The sequence below is a fragment of the Macrobrachium rosenbergii genome, chromosome 34 (genome assembly GCF_040412425.1).
Source record: "Macrobrachium rosenbergii isolate ZJJX-2024 chromosome 34, ASM4041242v1, whole genome shotgun sequence".
Taxonomy (NCBI): Eukaryota; Metazoa; Arthropoda; class Malacostraca; order Decapoda; family Palaemonidae; genus Macrobrachium; species Macrobrachium rosenbergii.
The window spans coordinates 1,557,288-1,582,529 of NC_089774.1; the positions used below are offsets into that span (position 1 = coordinate 1,557,288).

General features: G+C 36.9%; 1 protein-coding gene across 9 annotated transcripts in view; it reads left to right on the top strand.

The window, feature by feature from the left end:
• The window catches only part of LOC136856043 (actin nucleation-promoting factor WASL-like), a 62,870-nt gene that overhangs the window by 20,391 nt on the left and 17,237 nt on the right, over positions 1-25,242 (top strand). For 5 of the 9 annotated variants that reach the window (XR_010858202.1, XR_010858203.1, XM_067133605.1 and 2 more), the window contains exons 4-8: positions 5,506-5,607; positions 16,315-16,411; positions 18,204-18,381; positions 18,874-18,991; positions 19,107-19,455. Coding sequence is in view for 7 of the 9 variants with exons in the window: in XM_067133605.1 (XP_066989706.1) it covers positions 5,506-5,607; positions 16,315-16,411; positions 18,204-18,381; positions 18,874-18,991; positions 19,107-19,455 (844 nt within the window). In the remaining 2 variants the exon portion in view is untranslated. Of the gene's footprint in view, positions 1-5,505; positions 5,608-6,298; positions 6,418-8,408; positions 9,057-16,314; positions 16,412-18,203; positions 18,382-18,873; positions 18,992-19,106; positions 19,456-25,242 lie in introns of those variants that run through there. The other 4 variants (XM_067133602.1, XM_067133601.1, XM_067133603.1 and 1 more) reach the window with 2 other exon arrangements.

A 25,242-nucleotide genomic window follows, 5' to 3' on the forward strand; every position in this document is an offset into this window, starting at 1 on the left:
GATAGTTCATTTAGCATGCTATCAGGCAGTGCGTAGTACTGATAAACTGGGTTACAAACACAGTTATCATTTACAGATTAGCAGTAGTTTGTGTTAAGATAACACAGACTGCGTTGTGGTAAATTTTTTCTCTTATGAAATATTTTTCATTAAGTAGGGCATTGTACTTTCAGTTCATTTATATTTATTATTGGTAAACTTGAGCATCTTCAAAAAAATCTATGATGTACTTCATCAAAGGTTATGGCATAAATAGGTGAATAGTTCAAATGTATGAATTTTCTGAATAACAGTATCCCCTCTGCTTACCAGATGCTCTGGAGTCTGTTCATATGATGTCTGAGAAATAACAAACAAATTGTAGTATAGCCTACTCTTAACATTTTTAAGAAATCCCACAACTGACAGTAATCCACATAATTTCTAGCCAAAACTGAACTTTACACTTAACATTCTATAAAAGAGAGTTATCTAAAGAGTCATTACATCCAAGAAGGTAGCCTAGCAAATAATCATTACAGTCGACCCTCGTTAAGACGGACTAATAGGGGTGTCTGTCTTAGCCGATAGTCCGGTTTAACCGGTGATATCTATATACCTATAAATATACTGTATTTCATTATTTTTATAAAGAGTATGATGATAAACCAATGTAGAAACGTTTGAATTAAAGCTCATGGTAAAAGATGAAAAATGTGATGAATAAAATTTGATAAAAATTATAGAATTAAACCACATATGTAGATGCCTAGGCCGAAACATGAACGCATAATTGTTAAGTAAAAAGAAGTGGAGTCTGTAAAATGAAAGTTAAGATATTGAAATTTAGATTACAGGTACACAATCCTTTACCCAAAATCCTCAGGGCCAGATGTGTTTCGGTTTTGGGAATTTTTCAGATTTGGGAACTGTGGGGTCAGGAGCATAATCAAACATCACTATTGCAGCAAAACCATTTTTTTACCCTTTTTCATATTTTCATTTTAGTTATTCATTATAGTTTATTGTTATTTATATTAATATACTGGTAATTGAATGTGAGATAATGAAGATCATCAGTAATAAAATAGTGGGACAATTAAAACCATCAATAATAAAATAATGGGGCAATTAAGAGCATAAGTTCACTAACACATTTTGTTTTCAACAAAAACATTCCATAAAATGCAAAAATATACATGATCAAAATAATTGCAATTCAACTTGTGAATTTTAATGATAAATAAGTCTATAAAATAGATTTCATCATATCGATCTTGGAGAGGATTGTTTTTTATTGTTACTAATGTCATCACCAGTTTACAGTTGTAAATCTAAGGACGGTCTGGGAATAGGATTCGCAAGTGATGACACATCACCACGACAGACTATATTATAGTTAAAATTATTGTTGAATTCTTGTTTTCACAAAGAAATAATCACAGTAAACCCCCTGTATTCACAGGGAATGCATACCACACCCCCCTGCAAATAGCTAAAATCTGTGAATACTTAAAACCTCCCTAAAAACACTTAGAACTGCCTATTTTGATAGTTTACACACAAAAAAACTCTCTAGAAATGCTTATACCTGAGTATTTTAATAGTTTTATCACAAAAAGTGCATTTAGTCATGAAAATTATATGAAAATACAGTAGTTAGTGAATATTTCTCAGTGAAAAATACTGCAAATGGGTGAATTTTCCACAAATAATGGGTAGATATGTTCCACAGAGAAATCCGCAAATGGTGAGACCACGAATACGGGGGTTTATTGTATATAAAGCAAATTATTGAGTAATTTTTGCCATCAGCAGTCAAATAATCACGATCATGGCAACCTTCAAACGTAGAAGTAGAGGGCTGTCATTGGCTAGCAAATCTCCATGGCATCCAGGCAGCCAATCAGGTTTAGCTGTATTCTGTCTGGGAAAGAATGTTTTGCTCAGAGAAGCTGACGATGACGTAACGATGACATAAGTGAGTGTGTTTTGAATACAATACATAGTTTGTAATAGTGTATGTATCTTACTGATTACATGAAGAATAGAATGAATTCCTTCTTATTATTTTGAGTGCAAAATTGTTGGTTCAGAGATTCTTCAGCAACAAAATATATATATATTATATATATATATATATATATATATATATATATATATATATATATATATATATATATATATATATATATATATATATATATATATATATATATATATATATATATATATATATATATATTTTGCTCAGAAGATATTTACTTATGCTGCGTTGACACCTTTAAAACAAAATTCTTGTCTTTAATCTCTTGTGGATAGAATTACGCTGCATAGAGGAACTGGCAACTCTCTCTCTCTCTCTCTCTCTCTCTCTCTCTCTCTCTCTCTCTCTCTCTCTCTCTCTCTCTCTCTCTCTCTCTCTCTACGGCTGTAAAATTTACCTTTGTCTTGTCTTTTCTTTCCTAAAAAACATACAAAGCATCGTACTGTAGCTACCAGTCAGGCAGCAGATGGGTAAAACTGTTAATGCTCAGTAATTGGCTACGATACTTCCTACCCTTCCAGACAATAGCGTTTCTTAATGACAGTGCGTACTGTGCGCAAGTTAAATTGGTCCCAAGTTAAAAGCATTTCAGTTTAGTACAGTATAAATACAGAACAGTATACATATGTAAAATAAGAATATAAATGAAAAGTTTTCATTTACCTTTGGTACATAAAAAGGAAAAGGTACGCGACGACTGTTGGAACAGTAACTATCTTGAATCGTGGACAAACATTACATATATTAAATCGGCTGACCCTCTTTGGCGCCCACCTTATCTGATATGTGGATTAATGGGGTCCGATTTAACAAGGGTCAACTGTATATCTGATCAAGTAAAGAAGCCTGATAAGTTACTTATACTGGTTTTTCTTTTGTGTGAATTTTATGTCTCTCATTCTGTTTCATAGATCCAGTTATGTACTGTTCTTGTTCATACAAAAGTTATCTGGTGACATAATCCAACCAAACCTAGCCTACCTTTACCCAAAACACCTGATCAAAGGTACTCATTTGACTTCAATATATTGGATAAGGAAAATGGAGGTGATTTGGAAAGGTATAACTACAAAATGGTAAGATTCATTGTCAGAGTAAGATGAGAAGATTGTAATACAGGCAGTCCCTGGTTTATGGCAGGGGTCCCATTCCCGCCGGCACACTGTAACCCAAACAACGCTGTAAACTGGAATCATCATAATACAGGCAGTCCCCGGTTAAAGGCAGGGTTTCCGTTCTGACAGCGTGACAATAAGCGAAAATCGCTGATAACTGAAAATCACTGGTTTTCAGGTGTCAGCACCTCTGTTAGGTATGTACCGGCACTGATAAGAGGAAATCGGCGCATGTTGGCACCAAAAATCGCCAATTTTCATCACTAGACAAGCCCTGAAAATTTGGATTGCCGATAACCAAGCCCTCCGGTAGCCGGGGACTGCCTGTAAAAATGGGAATAAATGGTGCTCATGGTGCCATAAAAACTGGGTTACGGTGCTGTAAAACTGAGTATGGCACTGTAAAACCACTTATGGTCCCGTAAAACCGCTTGGTGTGCCATAAAATCAGGTTAACGGTGTTTTGAGCCAAGTGCCGTAAAGTCAGAAAGCCATAACCTGGGGACTGCGTGTACAAATGAGGAACTGGCAGAGATGTGTGGCGTTAAGAGGCTGGAAAACAGACTGAGATGGATTGGACACGTGATGAGAGGGTAACAGTTGGGCAGAACAGTAGAAATGAAAGCAGCAGGACTAAAAGACCTTTAGGAAGGCCCAGGAAATGATAGAAAAGGGGAATAAACAACCTCAACTTAATGGGATTTCAGGTAGGAAGTGTACAGGACAGAAGAGTGTGTCAAGAACTCATTTCATGACTAACCCTGTAAAGGAAAAAATTAATATAAAGTTTTATGATGATCCATACTCATTGTTGGATTGCCACCATGAACAATTATTAACAGCTAACATCACAAAACTTTTTCACTCTGTGATTTTTCTCCATGAAATATTTTCCTTGGAGTTTGACTGTTATCCATTCCTTAAAATAACATTGGGTTGCTTCATCAGAACCCCATTGTGGTTGCCTACACTCATGTCCCAGATGTCCCTCGGATCACCAGTCTTCCATCTGTCATGATCCCTTTGGATCCTCAGAAATATCTCAACCAGGAACTTTGCTATTTGCTATCCAGCAGAGCTGTAAAGACTGATACAAGTAAAATGAAGAATGGCAAAGTAAAATACCAGGTCCACCAGAGGTGCAAATTGAATTGTTGAAGGTACTTAATAGAGGAGGGGAAGAAAGGGTACTGGAACTTTTGAGGGCAGCCTGGGAGTTTGTCGGGGCGGGGGGGAAGGCTGGCTAATGCCAGATTACTGGGAAGAAGGTAAACGTTTTTAAACGGAGATATTATGGAGTGTGATAATTATAAAGGAATCGCATTTATGCAACATTTGCTGATGGTCTTAAAAAGAATAATTGATGAGAGATTACTGTACTGGCAATTGTGAACAGCAGTGCTGTTTTTCTGATGGAGAGGTACAGTTACAGGAAAAGAGGCTGGAAGGTAATTGGAAGTTCTACTTTGCATTTATAGACATAGAGAAGGCATTTGATAGATACCAAGGGAGGCATTTTTTTTTTTTTTTTTTTTTTGTTAAAGAAAGATGTGAATATAGTATAAAAACCTAAACAATACAAAACAAATGAACATTCATGTTACATATGTATAAAAATATATTCTCTCTCTCTACTCCTCTCTCTCTCTCTCTCTCTCTCTCTCTCTCTCTAATGATGTGAATATAGTATAAAATTCTAAAACTATTAAAAAAAATAAACATACGTGTTGCATATGTATAAAAATATCACGAACACTGAAAATGATGCTTATCTTGTCAGTTGGTTTGTGCAGTCGTTTTTGTTTTGACATTTGCGTAAGTCGTCAAAATGCAAAGGACATGAATTTGAATGACATTTATATCAGGCATTGGTAAGCGAAAGGGTTAATACAAAACTTCCAGTAGTATTACCTTGATAAAATGCCATAGATCAGGATGAGAAACAGAAGATTTCAGCCCATTGCTGGAAGTACTATGTTAGCCCTTCAAGGTTCGAGAGAGACTTGGTGTTAGGAGTCAGGGCAAAAATCATTCTCCTTGTAGATCCATTCATGTTAAGGCATTTAGCCCAGATAATCTTAAATAGGACATCTCATTTTTTGCCTTTTGGATCAGTTATTCAAGCTCTACGTCGTAAATCTAGATCATATACTTCAGATGAATGTCATTTGAGAAACAGTTGTTCTAACTCTGCAAATACACACCCCAAAAAAATTTTTTTGTGGTATGTGCATGTTAAGATGTTACCCTGATAGACACCAAATTGGGTAGGGAAATTTAATAGCTTAGAATGAAAAATAATTTTTTTTTTTTTTAGTATTGCTGCCAAAGTGGCTAAAGATGACCTTTTTTTTTTCCTTGCAGGTGTTTGATATTTATGGAGGATTTTGTGTGTTCGAACAGGAACTGTACGATGATTTCAAGTACTCATCTTGCAAACCTTTCTTCCACCAGTTTGAAGCAGAGGTAAATACATAGTACTGTGTTTCTTTTTAGGCAATTTACTTTAAACGTTAAGGAATAGTTAGTATCTTGAATATTGAGGACCCTAACCATGAAATGGCTTGTTTCTTGCCTTAATCTAGTGACTGTTTATGGAGGCCCACTCTGTCGTAAAGTTATTTACCACCTTGAAGAATGAATGATTGATTAGTCTAGGGCCCTCTGGTGTCATGATCATATTGAAGAAGGACACAGTGGCACCATTCTTTTTACCGTGTCAGATGCTATTCTTTTAGATCTGAGTGTAATTTGTTGGTTTGTGTAGCATAGTATTCTTCAAAAGATTGATCCCATTTCCTCAACTACAGTAATATAACACAGGAACTGATGGATAAATGTTTACACAGATGTGATTTCATTTTTGCGAGTTTTGAGAGGTATGGCAGAAAAAGCATGTTAGAAAACATGTAAACGCTGCTGTTATAGCAGTTACTGTATCAATATTCTAATGCATTTACAACTATGGATCATTTAACCATAACAAAAAACACAACATATAGTAGCTGAAACATAGTGAACATATGTCATGCACAGATTCTACTTCTCATGGATTAAAAGTAGAAAATTAATTTATGATTTTGAAAATTGATTAATAAATGGTACCCTGTTCTCTGGAAGCTGGCTTTGGAAGTTAATGTCATTTTTATCTTGTCAGGTTGTATCTAGTAAAAGGATGTGGGTTCAGTCTTCACATCCTCTTCATTCATTCATTCATGGCAATCCTTCTAGGCACAGATTCCCAGGGTCAACTGCTTCAATGCTTGCATGGATTAAGTGAGTACTGTACATATGAAATCTCCATCATGTGCAGATACAACTCAGTGTTTTACTAACAGAGTTCCTATCCTCTCATGACCCATCTGATGATGCATAGAGCTCTTTGCACATGAGACTTTTCCCACCCAGGAAGCTCATCTTTACTCCATCAGGTCACACCTCCCAGTAATCTGCAGCACAGGCCCTTCCTGCCTAAGTAAAAGTACTGTACTGGATTTGCAACAGCTCCTCAAGTTTTCACTTGTGTTGGTACCCTCCTGTACTGTATGGGCCACAGGTGGGGCATCAGGTTGTTGAGGCATCTCAACATCAGGCTGATCATATTACCTCAGCCCTAGAACTTGCAGTCACTTCAGTTACCTTCTCAATCTGTGTCAGTACATAGCTTTCTCAACAACTTGGACAAGTCAGGCCTGAACCCATCAAGGAGGATTGTGCACCTTAGGATGTATTTGGATGAAGCCACCTCAGGAATTGCTATGCCATTCCCTGCCCCTCCAAAATTACTTCTCATCTCACGAACTCTAGACGTCTTGACATTCACTGATGTCAAGGGTTTTGGGCTGTCCACTTGTTAGACATAGCTTCAGTTCAAGGCAGTGTTTCTTACCCTTTGAGAGCTCTCATGTTACCTGCCTGGCAAAGTTGTCAGCCAAATATCAGACAATCCCACCATGGTGGCTTATCCAATAACAATCAAACATATCTTGATTGACTGTCCCAGATGGCAGCATGAAAGAAATACTTATTTACAAAATAAATCAATAAAGGATATTCTAGCAGAAGGCAATAACTTTTCAATTAATATCGTCACTCTCTTCTTAAACAAAATTAAATTGATAAATAAAATATAATCTCCCCCCTTTTTTCCTTTTTTTTCTTTCCCTCTTGATTTTTTTTATTTTAATTTTTCCCCCTTTTTTTATTTATTTATTTTTTTATTTAATTAATTTTTTTATGTATTCTTTCCCCCCTTCTTTTTCCAGCCCGAGAAGAACCCTAAAAGAGTTCAGAGGTCTGGTTAAACAAATCATTTATAACTAATTAACTAACTAACTATCCCGAGAGTGAGGAAGGAAGAGTCTCCAGCTTTGAATGAAATGTTACAGTGATTCCCAGATTCGTCTAGGGAAAGACTGTATGATAGCTCATCTGTCTGCCCAGAGATCTGCAGGAAGTTGAGGAAATTTTTGTTGGATCTGTTTGTGACCCACCTAAACAACACACTGCCAAACTATTGTTCCTCGCTGTCAGCGTTTGACACTCCATCCTTGCCAGTTCAATTAAGGAAAGGAAGAAGACCAGGTCTTTTGCCCAGTCCAAGCTTTGAGGCCATAAATATGCTAAGAAGACCAGATCTTTCAGAAAGGGGAGATTATGGTTGTTTTTATCTACCAGCACAAGTAAATTTAGTTTCTAAAAATGGTGTCACTTTGGCTAAGGCAAGTAATTTTAAGATCAGTGGCATTGTTTCAGAATCCTAAATATCCTGCTTGAAAGTTAGTGTTTGTTAAATTGATGTGTTTTCACCTCCTAGGCTTTTATAAGGAATATCAAACCTAATTCCATTTAGAAGTGTTGCCATGATATGATCTCTTCATATACAGTTCAAGATTTTTTTATCCCTCTTAAATTATATTTTAGTCACCAGTGATTATTTTCACACCTTAGTATGACTTAAACACATTTGTCCTTATATTCTCTCTGTTGAATATTTTCAACTCAAGTTTTGAGCAAATGGTATTAATCATTTTGTTTAGTTTACTACACATTATACCATTTTCATAAATATTGGAGTCCTTTTATTTTAGGGCAGTGTTGTTAATCTGTTTGGTTCAGCCTAAACTTTCATAATCATCCTATTTACTCATAGATGATGATAAACATATATTATTTCACATAGATAAGAAAACCACTGATACTGCCTTTGGTACTAACACAAACCTAGTTGCCACATGTTACACTGTTATTGGTTTAAGACATTTGTTGTTGGAGTTGTGCTGTTTTGAATTGAACTTGGAGTATCTTACATAGTTTTGATCTTGAATTTTTCATTTGTACTCTCCATGTGACTGCCCTAGTACATTTAGTAACGTTCAAGATACCTTTATGCTGTTAGTTCTCTTGTGCCGAGTTTCTGCAAAATGTTTTAATTCTCTAGTACATTTAAAATGGAGGAAATTAGTGTACATTGTATAAGTGACCCAGTACTGCATCTAGAACCGGAAATGATTACAGGAACGGACTTCGTTGGTGGCCTTAAAGTCTGTGTTGATAATGAAAAATTGGGAAAGATCCGCCGCTGTTTCAGTGACCCAGTGTTAAATTCAGCACAAAGGGAAGAAATTACAGGGGTAGACATGGTGGATGGGCTAAAGATATCTTTAGGTTACCGAAGGTCCCAGATTACATCGGAAGTCTGTAGAGATAATGTGGAAATTGACTGGGATGGTGAACAAGCTGATGTACCACTCTTAGTCGGGCTTCTTGCTCAGAGTTTGGAGACCTTAGCAAGTGTAGGAATGTCACCTAGAAGAAAAAGGGGTCCCCGCTCTCAGAGAATTCCCTTCTTGGACCTGGCTCAGCTCCAGTTAGGAATGCGATTAGGAATGCACCACCAGAAACTCAAATCTCAGGTTTGTTATTCTGTTTTTAAGAATGGATTTGTAAAAACCAGTTAGTTCCATATTAACACGTCTCAAAGAGACTTCTGTTATTACAGGTTATGTTAAAACCAGGAATTTCAAGCAATAAGTATCTACTTTGTTGCCAGTGCTCTTGAAAAAGGCTTAAAGGGAAGGGAAGATGTGAAAGACAAAATACAAAACCATTCATTAATTCTCTTCTTTTAATTAATGAGGTTATTAAAGCAGTCCAGAAAAGACAGTGGTGATTTTTAATAACTTGTACATTATCATAAACATTTTTATGCTAACTTTTCCACTCTTTGTCCTCTACTATTTCAGCCTGAATACCCATCACATATAGGTCTGCATCTGTCCCCTTACTCCATGATTTTGTGGGCATTCCTTCAAGTCTTATTCCTGCACTTGGATGTACTACTTATCTAACCAACTGTTCTTCATCCCTTCTCATCACATGTCCAATCCATCTCAATCTTTGAGGTCTCAGTCTTTTTTCCAGACTCCTTAAACCTCATATCTCCACCATTTACTGATTTGTAATATAATTTCCCACCCTAATCTGGCCATGAATCTTGATATTCCATAGTCACACCATAGAACTTATTTCATACATATTTTTACAGAAAGTGAGAGGTAAGCAAAGGGTAGATAGTTGAGCAGTAACTTTTGAGAGAATGAGAAGTTGTTCTACAAGGAAGTAAATGCAGAAAGAAAGGTTAATTAGTAAATGGATCTCAAAATAAGTACTGTATGCAAATGAAGTGTATGGTATGATTTTAATTGAGAAATAAGAAAGGCGATAGAATGATTGACAGTGAACAATGAGAGTTTAGACAAGGGAGAGGGAATGTGAATCAAGTCTTTTTCATGAAATTTTTGTTGTGTTGGCTGGTGGATAAGAAACAGTTAAAAAAAAACAAAAATCTCCATTAAGGGAGTCGATTAAGTAACAGGAACAAATGTGAGCACAAAATATTTTACAAATATAATATTAAAACACTGAAAAAGCCAAATTATAATGATTTTTCTTCATCCCCACAGCTGTCCCTAAGATAAAGGGTTGGTTGCCCTGTTGCATCTTCTCCAAATATTTCTATGGAAAGCATCTTTCTCTGCCAAACCTTTCTCCAAATCCTCCTTCAATTGATCATACCATCTAATCCTTTGCCTTCACTACCACTGAGCCTTCTGCCCCTAACAGGCTTTGTTTATCGTGTAGACCAGTGTGGCAGGAGAAATCAAAGGCAGACATAAAATAAAACTTCAACTTCTTGGAGATACGAAGGATCAAGTGCCTACATCTTGACACTTCACTCCGTCTCCCTTCACAACATAACATAAACAAACATAAACAAGTTACGAGCGTGAAGTGCAATGTCATGCCTAAGTATTCTGAACAGAGTTAACAGGTTCCACCGTACCAAACCCTCCTTCATTCCCTACAACTCGCCCATCTTTACCACATGCCCATATCTCAATCTCAGTTCTTATCAGAAAATAATCTTTACCACACCGGCACCTCAGATTTCTTCAGTTTTTCAGCCTTTCATGCAGCGAGATCACAAAATCCATTTTAACGTCCTCACTTCTGTTCACTCCAGCTTGTGCCTTTTTCCTTCTTATTGCCCTTGTTTCTGAACCATACATCATCACTAGTCTGATTACAGTGCAGTAGATCTTTTTCAGTTTACTTGTCATTCTTTTGTCGCACACTTTTGCCACATATATCCTAAGCTGGCTTTATCCTACTTGAAACCTTAAGCTTCACACCCTCCCTCCTGGGTTAAAGTAGATCATAAGTAATTGTAATCCTCAGCGTGTTTTAAATTTAGACCTCCTCTAACTTGTATAAATAATCTATCCCCTCCCTGATTGCTGGACACCATAACCTCAGTTTTACCCGAATTTACCTTAGATTCCTGTCACGCTCGTGCCTTCCTGTTCATTCTTCATCAGTCTGCTGTAATTGCTAGATCATATGCTTATGACAGTTCCCACAGATTTGCATTCCTGATCCTTTTATTTGCAAATTCAGTTTGTTCACATGTCAAGCAAATTTAGCCTAGGCATTCAGCAGTTTAGTTAGCCTACAGCATATAGCACTGTACAGTCATAGTTTAATATGAAGACAATGTGATTTTTGTTCACCAAAAATGGTTTATAATAAATGAAAATTGTTAATCCTTCCTTGAAAAATTGGCAGTAAAATATGTTAAACCCAGTGTATATATTACACAAAAATGAAAAATATATAAAAAAAATTAAAAAATTAAATAAAATGGAAAAAATAAATGAAAATTATATTCCTCATAATGTGCAAGCTCCATTTTGTCTCTGAAACAACCAGTAGTTCTCTTTCTATGTACATTTCCATTGTTTTCTGTCAATTGATCAAGCTGTTTACTGTTATCAAGAATATGCATACCTTTCTCTCATATTTATATAGACACATTCTTGTATATTGGCTAGAATTTAGAAAAAAATGGTTTTAAAAGTGTTCACATCTGTTGAGCTATTAAGACTTTGCACACCTCATATTTATATAATCCCCAGTTTCATTTTCTGTTTAAAAGATGCTTTTAACCCCTTTCATTTGGTCGTGCTCATATGAGCCATAATAATAGCTTTTCGGGTTCAATCCAGACTGTGTTAGGTGAGAAATTATATTTCATGCCATGCTGTTTGAAGGAATTTTGTGGGAAAATTTTCAAATCACTTGAAGGGGCAATAAATGACTCGGAGCAACTCTCTTAACAAATTAACACCACACTCGTGGATGGGGAAGAAATCCCAAGAGATGTCAAAGGGGAAGGCACTACACCTCCTTGTCCCAGTACATCTTGAATATATTTGCCCATAAGTATACTCAGGGATTGTTGCTGGTTTTATTCGTCATCTTTTATGATTGTAATATTAATTGAAATTTGTAAAATAAAACAATTACGGTACTGTAATAGAAAAGACATGTATAACTCGCTAAAATTAATGTATTTTCACGAGTGTTATGGAAAAGAGGGTCCACACAGGATTGGAAATAGTCACTTTCAACTTCCCGTGGAAGGTAAAAAAAACTTTTTAGAATTTTTTCTCCGTATACCATGTATATTTGCTTATCTTCCTCTTTCCACTGATATTTTATTTATTTTTTTTTTTTAATTGGCCAACCTTAAGGTTTGCCCAGTCTCGGGATGTTCACGTAAAGGCAGTCCCCGCTTATCAGCGGCATCGGTTAACGGCGTTTCGGTTTTACGACGCTTGGCTAACGACGTTGTTAACCAGATTTTTTGGTGCCAGTAAGCGGTATATAGGCATTGGTAAGCAGTTTATCGGTGCCAATAACCGGTTAACAGCTCTGTTAATTGGTTTATCGGCGCTTACAGCTTCGTAACCACTGTTTATTACCATAATTATTGTGATGTCCAGTAATCGGCACTCGGCCAGGAACGGAGCCCTGCCGTTAACCTGGGAATGCTTGTATATTTTAGCCCAGTCTGTAAGGGTTAATAATCTGACTATCTTTGTTTTATGCCATCATCCTTATGCAGGATATTTCCTCCTTATCTCTTTGGAGACACCTGACTGACCCATATCTTGTCTATACTTCTTCTGTGACTTTGATATTCTGTAAATATCCTTTTCATCTTCCTTCTGTTGAACTCTTCTGCATTTCTTCCACTAGTTATGCCCAATTCTTCTTGGTGTCTGTCTCCTCTTCTGTATATTGTTTCTCAGCACCTTGCACTTGGCTCATCCTCCAATCCTTGAAAATCTTTGCCTTCTGTGTAATTGAATATTGTGCCTCTCTGTTCCACCACCACTTTTGTACCCCTTTTTGACTTGCCATAGCCACTTGTTTGCCCACCTGCTTCTTCTGCACCTTTCACATATACTGTTTTTATATCATTCTAAGTATATTCTAATCGACCAACCCCCTCGTCTCTTAAATTTATTCGTACTCTATGTTTTTTCTTAGACTGCTCTGTTTTAAGCTTCCTTATTTTAATTTTTATCTAATTAACCTCTTCTTGAGTTTTCTACTTCTGTCTTCCCTCCTAAAAGTAATCTATTTGACTGTATTACACCACTAAATATTGATCTGCCTTCACTAACCAGATGTTCATACAGACTAATTTGAAACTCTGCACCATTTCCAGTATCCAGTCTCCAACAAAAGCCCACATGGACAGAGCCAACAGACTATACATCCAAGAGGGCTTCAAAGGGAAATCAACCTGCAAAGAGAGAAAAGTTATAGGAAAATGTATAATAAATATATAAATTGGGGAATAGAAAATAAAACTGATACATTTTGAGGATTTGTTTTGCCAAAGGATTTTGGGGTCATTGTCCTTTGACATCATAGCACCAGAAAATCTAAAAGCGGGATTCCTTATCCTCTTCCTCCTCTCAGGCATCCTTGTAACACCCATGTGGTCACGTCACCCCTTGAAATGACTCCATGGAAATCGGTATAACCTTATTATGATTGCTTGGTTCAACATTTACTGTGTGGAAATTTGTTCTGTTAGGATTACTGTGTTCGGCAGTTATTTTCTCTTTCTTTTAATTGTCAAGCTTTGGAATTCTCTTTCTGTTTGTGTTGTTTATGGCAGGAGGGACTTACTTCCTCTTCTTCCCTCCTTTTTTTCCCAAACAGTTTTATTTAGACCTATGCAGGTAAAGGGCATGACTCCACATGTCCCAATTATCAATACTGTACTGTATTTGCAATTTTTCAAAAACCTTTTGACATAGTTGTATATCTCATTAGTCATACCTGTTGAATAACTCGACTTTTCTCAGTATACTTTTGTAACACATTCATGACAGCATGAATATTATTAAGTTACATCTCTTGCATGACAGCATGAGCACTTGATACAAGGTGGTATGATGAATGTGACCCAGTCTGCTACATTTTTCTTTATTATAAAAGTGCAAAATGGGGCTGCTTGTTTAGGCAGCGTCCCCCTACGAATCCCTCTTGCCATCTGTCACTCGCTATTTCACACAAACTCCACACGCTGGTAACCAGTTACGGTTTTTCACAATTGTCATAAAAGATCAATTTAACAACATAGTTATTACTAAAGATTGTACGGAGGTGACTGGAACATGATCAGAAAATATGTATAAAAAGTTCAGTATTTTTCAAGATATTTAAATATGGTAATTGGCAACATGTTTTACACGTACAGTCATACCCAGAACTTACATAAGGTTAGGTTCCAGACCCCTCGCGCAAGGTGAATTTTCGCATAAGTTTGGCACGGTCGCTAAAAATGCTAAAAAATGCTTATTTCTAAAGTTTAAGCACTAAATATGACCCTAATCATGCTCCCAAATTATAAAGTTAAGTTTTAAATGAAATTAAAGTTGCTGTAATTTCATTTAAAAGTTAGCTTAATACATTACCCTTAAAAATGAAATAAATGGTTGACATAAAAGTAGAGAGTTGGAAGAGAATTCCTGTCTCTCTCCCCTTCCAACCAATCTATTTTTAGAAGATTTCTCAACCTCTTTTTAATAAGTTTTTCATGAACAAACTGTTTTTTAGTTTGACTAATACAACTCATTATGTCTTTATGTTTTAGAATGTATTTGCCACACTAGCGCATTTACGCTTTATAGACATTACAGGTAAAATTAGATCAATTTAAACTATCTACTGTACAGGTAAAGACGTACAGAGAAATAATAAGTTGTAAAAATGTGTGAGTGTTAACTATGAACGAGAGAGAGAGATAAGGGTTGTCCGTTCTTAAGAGAGTGAAATTATTTATCAATTATTACGGAGACTGAGAGAATAACACACGAGAGAGAGAGAGATTGTCCTTACTTGAAATATCAAGTTAAATTATTTATGAATTAACGGAGACACAGAGAATAACATAGAGAGAGAGAGAAGTTAGTCTTACGGTAGATATCAAAAGATGGAAATTCAGTATTGAACTAACTTTTAAATATTAAAGTTACTGTAATTTCATTTAAAATTTAGCTTAATACATTACCCTTAAAAAAAGAAATAAATGGTTAACATAAGAATATAGGAGAGTGTGAAGATTAGTGTACTATTTCCCTCTCCTCCCATTCCACCGATCTGTTTTAGAAGTCTTCTCAACCACGTTTTTAAAAGCTCCTTTATTCTGTGTCTTTCTCTTTGTTCTGAAATGCTCTATGTTTTGGAACGGCACATTGACGGTCTGTAGACGGTACAGGTAAAATTAGATCAACTTAAAATTATCTACTGTACAGTTAAAGACATACAGAGAAACAGTAATACGTAGGTTGCGCTAACTACAAGAGAGAGAGAGAGAGAGAGAGAGAGAGAGAGAGAGAGAGAGAGAGAGAGAGAGAGAGAACATCTGTCCTTATTTAAGAGAATGAAATTTTTTATGAATTATAACGAACAGAGAGAGAGAGAGAATTACAAGAAACCTTTGACCACTAATCAGCAACACTACCCCTTCTTGTCATGTTAAAGTGACATGTCTGACTGCTTTTTGCCTCGAAAAATATTTGTTTGTTTAAAATATGCACCACATACGAATTTTGTAATTACAGTTATATTATTGTTATTATTATTATTATTATTATTATTATTATTATTATTATTATTTAATCTTATTAATATTTGAAAGTTAGTACTTATTATTAGGTAAAAATTTTATTTATCATACAAAACAAATAAACATATACATTTACCATAAAAATCCTCTCATCTCAGTAAAAGAGAGAGAGAGAGAGAGAGAAAAATTATTACTTTTATTCATGTTATTTAATTTACACATAAAAGCTTGAAAACATAAATTACATAAAAAAATTGAACGTAAACACTTTTGCAGGGTTTCTCAGTATTCTCAAATGTTTGCGTGTCTGTGAAAAACTCATGTATGATAATTAGTTAGGTTCCAATGAAAATGTTGCATGTCTGTGAATTTGCACAACTCAAATCGTGCAAGTCCTGGGTATTACTATATGTTCTCATATGTTCTTTCCTGTCACGAGGACAGTGTGTGTAACTCACTTAAGAAATGATAGCGTCCTGAGATTCCTTTAGGTTCTTAGTAACCATGCGACAAAGTGTTGACGTGGTCAAACACAAGAGGTTTGTACATGATTATCTTTCATTTCCTTCACAGAAAAACACAAAAAAAAATCATTTAAACAATTACACCATTCCTAATATATAGGCATTACACATTAAGTTACATCTCTGTACAGTATTTTCAATTATTTTATTTTTCAGGATCAGATGATTGGCCTTAATTTTGCAGATGAAAAGGAAGCAAACCTTTTCAGCCATACTGTGAATGAACAGCTAGCAAAGCAACACAGGAAGAAAGGTAATATTGTAAAAAAAACTCACAGTATTGTGAAATCTGTTATATTGATTCAAGTACAGGCAGTCCCCGGTTTACGATGGGGGTTCCGTTTTTACGCCGCGTCGCAAACCGAAAAATCGTCGAAAATCATCAAAAATCATAAGAAAACCTTACTTTTAATGCTTTGGGTGCATTGAAAACGATGTAAACTGCATTTTTATTGAGTTTTTCATAAAAAAAAAATTCAAATTATGATTATTCTGCCGTTTTGGAGCCATATTTCTTCCATCGGATCGGCATACGACGCGTCGTAACCCCGGAACATGCGTCGTAAACCGGGAAATAATTTCTGATGAATATATTTGAAAAGCGTCGTAACCTCGGAACGTCGTAAGCCGGACCCGTCGTAAACCGGGGACTGCCTGCAGTAACTTATGAGATTAGATATTTCATGAACATTGTAGTCATATAACTACAAATAGCTGTCCCTGCTAGTGCAGCCTAGTTGCTATACTTCAATGGTGCTCCTACCTGCCTTTCAACTTGAGCCATTAAATTTGGGTTACTGCCTATGGTGCTCCTTGTGTTCCACACTGGTGGCAATAGCAAAGGACTTGCTGTCTTCATGTTTTTATTTTTCATATTTATTTGCATGATTACTATTGAACTCCATGAAAAATGTTCCTGATCTGATTTTCCTCCCTTTGGGATGAGACCCTTAGGGCCTATGATAGATGAATTAAACAAATATAATGTTGAAACCAAATTTTTTATATGAGGTGGTTTTGAGCATGTGATGGGATGTTATAGTCTTGGAGAGAGAAACTGCGATTGAAAAGCATCATTGAAACTCTGTCAGAGTTTAGGTTCCCTTAGGGATGCTGATTGTAGTGTTCAAGAAGGCCAGCGAGAAATTAATAACATTCAAGATTGGAGGCAGGGGCGTCATTTCAGATTTTCGATGGGGGGGTGGGGCGGCAAAGGCAGTTTGGCGAACGAAGCGAGCCTAATCACCTGGGTTTTTTTTTTATTTTGAGCTATTTAATGTGCTTTTTGAAGCACATAAAATAGATAGATAGAAAGATATAACTTAATGTGATGACACATTTGAATTTTGGTAGGAATAATGGAAAACCAGCTGCTGTTACTTCTTGGGGCTTGGTGGGGTAAGGGGGGCAAGTTGAGGCTGGGGTGCATCTTGAGTCTTGGGGGCGCCAGTTGCCCCCTAGCCCCCCCTAAATGACGCCCCTGATCGGAGGAGCTGATACACAAGCTACAATATATTCTAAATGAGATGAATGGACTACATTAGAGAGAAGGATTGTAACTTTACACTACCAGGTGAGACGGCATGCCTGACAAGGAAGAAATTGCCATACAGTGATCTCTGCAAGTACAGGAAATGAGGAGAAAGAAAGCAGTAAAAAGAATAGAACACAGAAGCTGAGAAACGATAAAGTCAGTGAGACTTGGATGGAAAAGTATTTATTCTGGTCCCAGCAGTACACTTCTTTATGCAGTATGTACAAGTAACTATTCTGGCTCCAACAGTACACTTCTTTTATAAGTGCAAGTAATTATTTGGGTCCCAACAGTACACTTCTTGTATAAGTGCAAGTAATTGTTCTTTCCCCAACAGTACACTTATTGTATAATTACAGTTAGTTATTGTGGCCCCAACTGTACACTCATTGTATAATCACAATTAATTATTGTGGTCCCAACAGTACGCATTGTAAAAGTGCAAATGATTATTCTGGTCTCAATAGTACACTTCTTGTATAAGCGTAAGTAATTATTCTGGTTCCAACAGTGCGCATGGGAGGAGGAGGAGGAGGAGGACAGCAACAACAGACTCTGCAGCCTGTTCAGCAAAAACAACCTAAACTGCCTCCACCAATTCCCCAGAAAACAGGAGTTCCTGCATTTGACCTTCCCAAGGACAAAACGAAGCAAAACAAGACTAGCGACAAAAACAAGAGGAAGCTGGGGTAGGACTCTTTTCAGAAATCTTTAGGACGCAATTGAGTTAATGTTAAATATTAAGTTTTTTTTAATGGATTATGTCAGTGCTTAACATTCATTCCCTAATTTTGCTGCAACAGTTTAGGCCTTTTTTTTTACAGCAAGAAATAGTTATCACTTTCATTATTTCTTTGGAAATTTGTGTGAAAAAAATTGATATGAGTTGAAAAGGGTTCTTAATTATCAGAATTAGAGAGCATATACATGAATTATATAGAGAATTCCTGATATCATAAGGAATATGACTTATGTAACTTTTAGGGAGTAATTGTCTCACAATTCTACGTAATAGCCATCTTTTATCCATAAGCTTTTATTCACACCAAATACCCCCCAGCCTACTTTCTCTTTAACTGTTAGCTTTTATTGTGATTTTGCCCTGTGGTATTTACTGCAAGTGGAACGAGTCTCCGGCTGATATTTTTCATTATGGAAGTTGAGATGTTATTCTCCCACAGCAAACACCAGATTGGGATGCCAACTGACTTCAAGCATATCAAGCATATTGATTATGAAGCAAACAAGGGAATGCCAGAGCTTATTGATGATAACAAGCTTCAAGGATTTTTCAGGGTGGTAAGCAGTTTTCATTTTGCTGCAAATCCGTTTCAGTAGTGCATTTGAAGTGAATATGTCCAAATTATTTAAAAATCATAATTTGCATGTATTTAATATTCTTTTATGGATGTAGGTCGGTGTAAGCGAGCAACAGCTTTCGGATCGTAGAACTCGACAGTTCATCTACGATTTCATTGAGAGGAATGGCGGAGTGGAGAAGGCCGTGGAGGAGGACAAGCTCTATTCCTCACTACCCCTTCCCCCACCACAAGTGTCTGCTAACAGCACTGCATCCCACTGCATGCCTCCCCCTCTACCAAACTATCCCGTGTCCCCACCCGCTCCCCGTAGGTCACTTAATACAAATGCAACCGCTCCTCCTCCTGTTCCTTGGAGCTTGCATCATATTCTTCCACCACTACCACCTAACCCCTCTCCACGACCTCCAATGCCGATACCACCGCTAGAGCAGGGTGCTGCAAGTAGGTTGTGTGGCTTTTTTTTTAATACTTATAAGCAATTCACTCCAATAGTTTTAGGCTGGTAAGATCTTGTTTTTAGCTTAATTACTGAAGGATTTTTATTCAAAGAAGTGATTAGGCTGTATGTACTCTTTATCAAATTGAGTGAACATTAGTGCAGACTCATTTAAAAGTGTGTACTGTGCGTTTCATGTTTATACATTCTCTAAGAATAAGTGAAATATGTAAGAGGTTTTATAAAAGATTAAACAATGATTGTGGTGAAAAAAACATTCACACTTTCTGTCTTTTTCATGCTCATTATACTGTATATCCTTTATTTTGTAAGTTTCAAAACCACACTGCCTTGTGTTTGACTTTGAACCCTTGCATAACATGAATACAGTTTGAGAATGAAATATAAAAAGCTGTAAATTACTCATGAAAATAGCCTGAAGAACATTGTGTAGCCTAGCAAGGCTGATTGGTCTGGCGGGGGTGACTGTGTCAAAACCCCATGTTCCATCAGTTGCTACAGACAAGAGGAGCAGTAATTAAACATGGCATCACAATGTAAACAAAGTAACGTTAATTTTAAACAGGAAACTGCCTCATTTACCATATTTTTTGGCGTTGGAGACATTTACCTCAAAGGTGCACCTCAGTTTAGACTTGCAGAATTAAAAGAAATACGGTCAAACTATCACACGTTGTCTTTGTTTTTGTTGGCAAGCTGCTTGCATTCAACTGTCTCAGTGCATTAAAGTGGGTTTAGCTGCTAAAGCATTTTGATTATTGTAGTTTTTTCAGTTCATTTATTTAAAAAATACCTTGCCTTCTATTTTTCCTGTTTATTTATTTTAATATAAGATTCCCTGAAGTTGACATACCAGTGGGCTGAAAAACTTCTAACAGATTACCAAGCAGTATACAGTATATGGTATAAATTTCCCAGCTGTTTCTTAAGAAAGTTCCTTGGCCTACAGTGTCTCGATATGTGCAAATGGTTGGGGCTTCAGCTTTTGCAGTATTTAAAGAATTTTATTATACTGGATGCATGGTTATGCATCGTTTTGTTTAAAGCTCAGATAAAGGAAAACATAAGAAGTGCAGAATACACTGTGTTGCATAGTTACACTTTGTTGAAACGCTACACAAACATGACATCTGAAATCATGCAAAATAAAAACAGAATAGAGATTAAAATCCACTCAATAAAGATATGATGAGGGAAAACCATTCAGTTTTGGAAATTTAGAATTTTGCACATTGTTACCATAGAATTTGGCACATTGTTACCATTGGTCAAACATAACATGAAAATGTTTTGTTACAATGTTCTTGTTATAGCAAGACATACTGATGTGTGAATGAACCTTTGTGACTGCGTACTTTCTTATTAACTATTTTTTAGGTGAAACTTCCCCTCTACCATTTGCTTTATCTGTGACTACTTTGGCACAGTTTGACAAGTGTTAAAAGTGAAACAATCATTAATGAATGCTCCCGATAGTTAACCCCCCCGCTTTGGAGGGTGGGGGCAAGACAGCGATCATCTTGGTTCCCATTCTTCTCTCGATGACACTGGCCGGTTGTTTAGACAATGCTCTGAATTTTGGTTTGTTTTCTTGGATCATCGGGATTGTGGTTTGTTCTTGACAATATGGTGTCTTCTTCTCAGTCTTCCTTATCTAAATCTGATAGATTTTTTAAGGTAAGTGGTTGTAAGACTAGATTGGGTTCATGGAATTACAATACTCATGAAATATGCATTGATCATCAAGGGATAAATTGTGATTCAGACAACCATTATGACCATTGCAAGGATTGGTCTTAGGAAGAGATAGTAAACTGTTGAATCAGAAGAGAGGAGGACAGACTTAGAAAGAGAGTGAAGAGAACAGCTAGTCTTGGATCTAGGTCTTTTTGAGAATTAACAACCTGGTCAAAAAGACAAGAGATAGGTCTATACATTCTTTTCTAGTGAATTTAGATCCTTCTACACCCACCAAGGCAGCTCAGGGTAGTGGGTTAGATTTAATGCAGTCAGATATTGATTCGGTTAAATCTAGAACTGAATTTTTGTGTAACAAATTTGAGCCTTTTGCATCGAATGTGTCTAATGCATTGGTGGGGAGAGCATCCCCTAATTCCTTTGGCTACTGCGCATACCTTTGCCTCTCGTTCCTCCATAGACGATTGTAGATTAGGCTCACTTAAGGACAGGCATGGTAGGGTGAACAGGTCTAGACCTTTTGTATTTAACTCAGTTATCCCATGGTTATTCCAGCAATTCGTCTGAGCCAGGTAACCAATTTTGATCCATAGTGAGCGCTACCTTTGCTCCTGCAGCCATCTCTATTAGTCTCGAGTCCTCTGATAGTAAGTGTTTGTGCCAAGTCTCCCATTTTGTTGCCAATTATACAAGTTTTGATTTCATCAAAGCCACAGGTATGTCCGCATCCAAGGCTTTTGCTGCTTTTATGAGCTGTCTTTCCCACCCAAAGGCTAAGCGTGCCAGACATTTGCCGTAAGTCTGTCGAGTTCTGCTAAGCTTCCATATGTCTTCGTCGTGGCTACAAGAGTTGTCGAGGCTCCATTGAGTCTGCATGGGGTGTCAGCGAGTTGGCGTGAGGCATCGGTGAGACCGCAAGAGACGGCAGGGCATAGAGATTTGTCGAGGCTACAGTTAGTGTCAATGTCATGGGAGTCATTGAGTCGTAGGACAAGTGAGGCATTAAGTATGCGCAAACGGGTTCTTAATGGCTTCAGTGGGGTGCATTAGGCTTCTCCAGTGCTGGAGGGTAAGTTGCCTAGGAAAAAAGAGTTCTCACTCCCCTGTGTCTGGTGTATTGTCTCATGGTGTTGGGAGAGACATTTCAGCACCCAAGCATCTGCCAGAGTGGATTTATGATAATTTTACCTTGGTCTGGTTCCGAAGAGGCTTCTTGTCTCAGATGAGGAAGACTTGTTTAGGCCCGGCTCTTCCTGTCAGCATTCTCCTTATTCGCTTCTATAGGTTGGATAAGGTAGAATCTGTCCCCTTAGTTTTTAAGGAACTGGTTCAGTTGTGTTTGGACAGGTATCCGCAGATCTTTTTGGCCGAGTCTGCTAAGGCTCCTCACTCTCTGAGAGCCTCCAGGTTGGGGTCGGATTCTTCGCCTGTCCCTTCATTGAAGCTGTCAGAATCTGTATTTGGGAGATTTAACCAAAGGTTTTGCGTAAGAAAATCTCTAAAGGAACCTCGCTTTTGTTTCTCCCTGCCTGCCTGTTAGGAAGGCTACAGCAAATCAAACAGGGGAGTTTCTCCCTTTTCTCTTGATCTAGTAGCGGACGGCACTTTTTTTTCCGTGATTTTTCTGGCCAAGAGGAGTGCAATTGTGTCAGGCATTTCTCAATTCAAGAGGCCAAGAGTATGCATAAAAGCTTGATAATGCCATCGAAGCTACATTTTTCACTGAAATCGTGCTGAACACTGTTGAGCAGTGTTTGAAGGAGTTTGGTGAACTACTACTTCCTTTGGCCAGGGATCCTTTTGTTAAGGTATTAAGGTTTTTTGCTTCCATAGACGAAGGCTTTTCATGATGTGATAGGGGAGCTGTCTCTTGTCACGAGCAACCTCAGAGTTCACAGGAAAGAGCAACTATGCTCTCTGCAGGCTCCTTCAGTCTCCCTCCTTGGCAAACAGTCGTTAGTTTTAGGTCATCCCTTTGGGAAGATAATAGACTACAAACTGTCCGCATCTGTAGCTGCGGAGGCCGAGAAATCCGAAAATAGAACTTTTATCCACCAGTCCCAGGCCTCTAAATGGAAACCTCCTGCCTCTTTTTTCTTCCTTTAAACATACTTTGGGCTATACTGCCTCTTTTTCTAGGTCTTCCTTTCCAACCTCAAGAAGGAAGAAAAGTCCTTTTGGCAGCAAGGTTCCAGATCCTCAACTGACAGATACTTGCCATGGGACTATATTCATCAGGTAAGCAGCAGTGAGGATATTCTAGTGATATCTGATAATTTGGTTATAGGGAATCTCTTACCCTCCTCCAGCACACAATGTTGGAGTCAGCAAATGATAAAGGGTAAGTTTCACCTCAAGAATGGTGATTTTCATGATGAAATCAGTTTTTTAGGCACCCACACTCTGTCATTGAGAACCCTCCCTCCTGCCCTCTCAAGCGTTTAAGAGAAGAATGCAAAGCTATCGCTTTCTTACCCCACCCTCCAGAAAGTAAGGGTAACTATCGGGAGAGTTCATTAACGACTGTTTGAATTTTAACACTTGTCAAACAAGCACCAGAGTCACAGATAAAGCAACTGATAGAAGGTAAGTACCTAAAAAATTCATTTTATAAAAGTCACAAATTTAAATCATTTTAATTTATATACTTTTATTTACTCTTTTAAATAGGTATAATTTCTACTGTTCATTCAGTCATGTACAGGAGTTCTGCTTACTGTCTAGCAAAGGTAACCTTCTTGTAGGGTTAGGAGAGGCCAAAGAATACATGGAGAGTTTTTGAGATTTATTTTACTCTAAAAATTCTTTGATGCTGAGAAATATCATATTTATCTTGAAGATTAAACACCACAGGACATGTTTTGACTTATTTAAATTAAGAAAATTTCAGATGATGATGAAAAAAGAAAAATTAAACTTTATTTTAAAAATTTCTCACACTACTTAAGGTGCTGATAGATAAAAATTTAACTGTTTTCCCATGGTAGATTATGGTGTCATATAGTTCTTAGGAGTCAAGTTTATTCAAGACACTAGAATAATTCAAAATGAAGGCATAGAGTCTGTTTTAGAGGCCTTGAATTTTCTCTAGTCAGATCTTGACAAGTTGTGTTTTATGAACTACTATACCACTTCTTAAATTCTCCTACTACAGGACCATGTGACCCAATAATAATTTTCATAAATAATCACTCACTGAGTGTCCTTACTTGAATATTGTTTTCCTTGCCATTTAGGAACACCTGTCTCCATATCTTGTGCCTCTTATTTCACAGCCCAACTGTGTTCAGAAAATCGGTAAAAATATGCCACCACAGAAATTTGTAATCTTTTATGTAACTCTAGAAGTCCTATAGAGGCCCTTTAAAAATATTGCATAGTCCTACAAATTATCCTGTGAAACAAATAAGGTTTTCATTGTATACAGTTGGTGTGAATGTTGACTTATATTAAACCCTGCCTTTGTAGGCATAAATGGATATGAAGACTCTGATATAGCAGCCAAACCTGCAACCACTAATATCAGATCACATGCAGTCGTTCCAACCTGACTATTTTACATCTGAAAAACACACCATCCATAGCAAATAGTGGGTTTGTGGAGTAACAAAGTGATTTACATTACATTATTAATGGGTGTTTATTTAGGAATATTACCTGTATTGAAGCTTACAGGAAAGCAATGATACACAACACAAGAGAGAGAGAGAGAGAGACTAGTGATGATAATTTATTGAGGAATACTACCCTCATTAAGATACTTTAAACTTGTGAATCATTCAGCATACTTATAGCACTGAGCAGCCTGCTTGCCTGGCTGAGCAGAGGTTATTTCAATAAGGTATACTCTCTCCTTCCTTCCCTTTTGTTTCTTTGCCCCATTGCCACTTTCTTGACATCATAGAAACATAAACCTGAGGTAAACAAAAATAAAAACTGAAGGTTTTGTTGAATAGCCTTAGAAGGCTTAAGGAATTGCATACTAAAGATGGTTATAGGGAAAAGGTGTAATTTGTGTAGTGCATATAAAAAAAAAGCAAGCTAGAAGGAGGTTACTACAGTATATATAATTC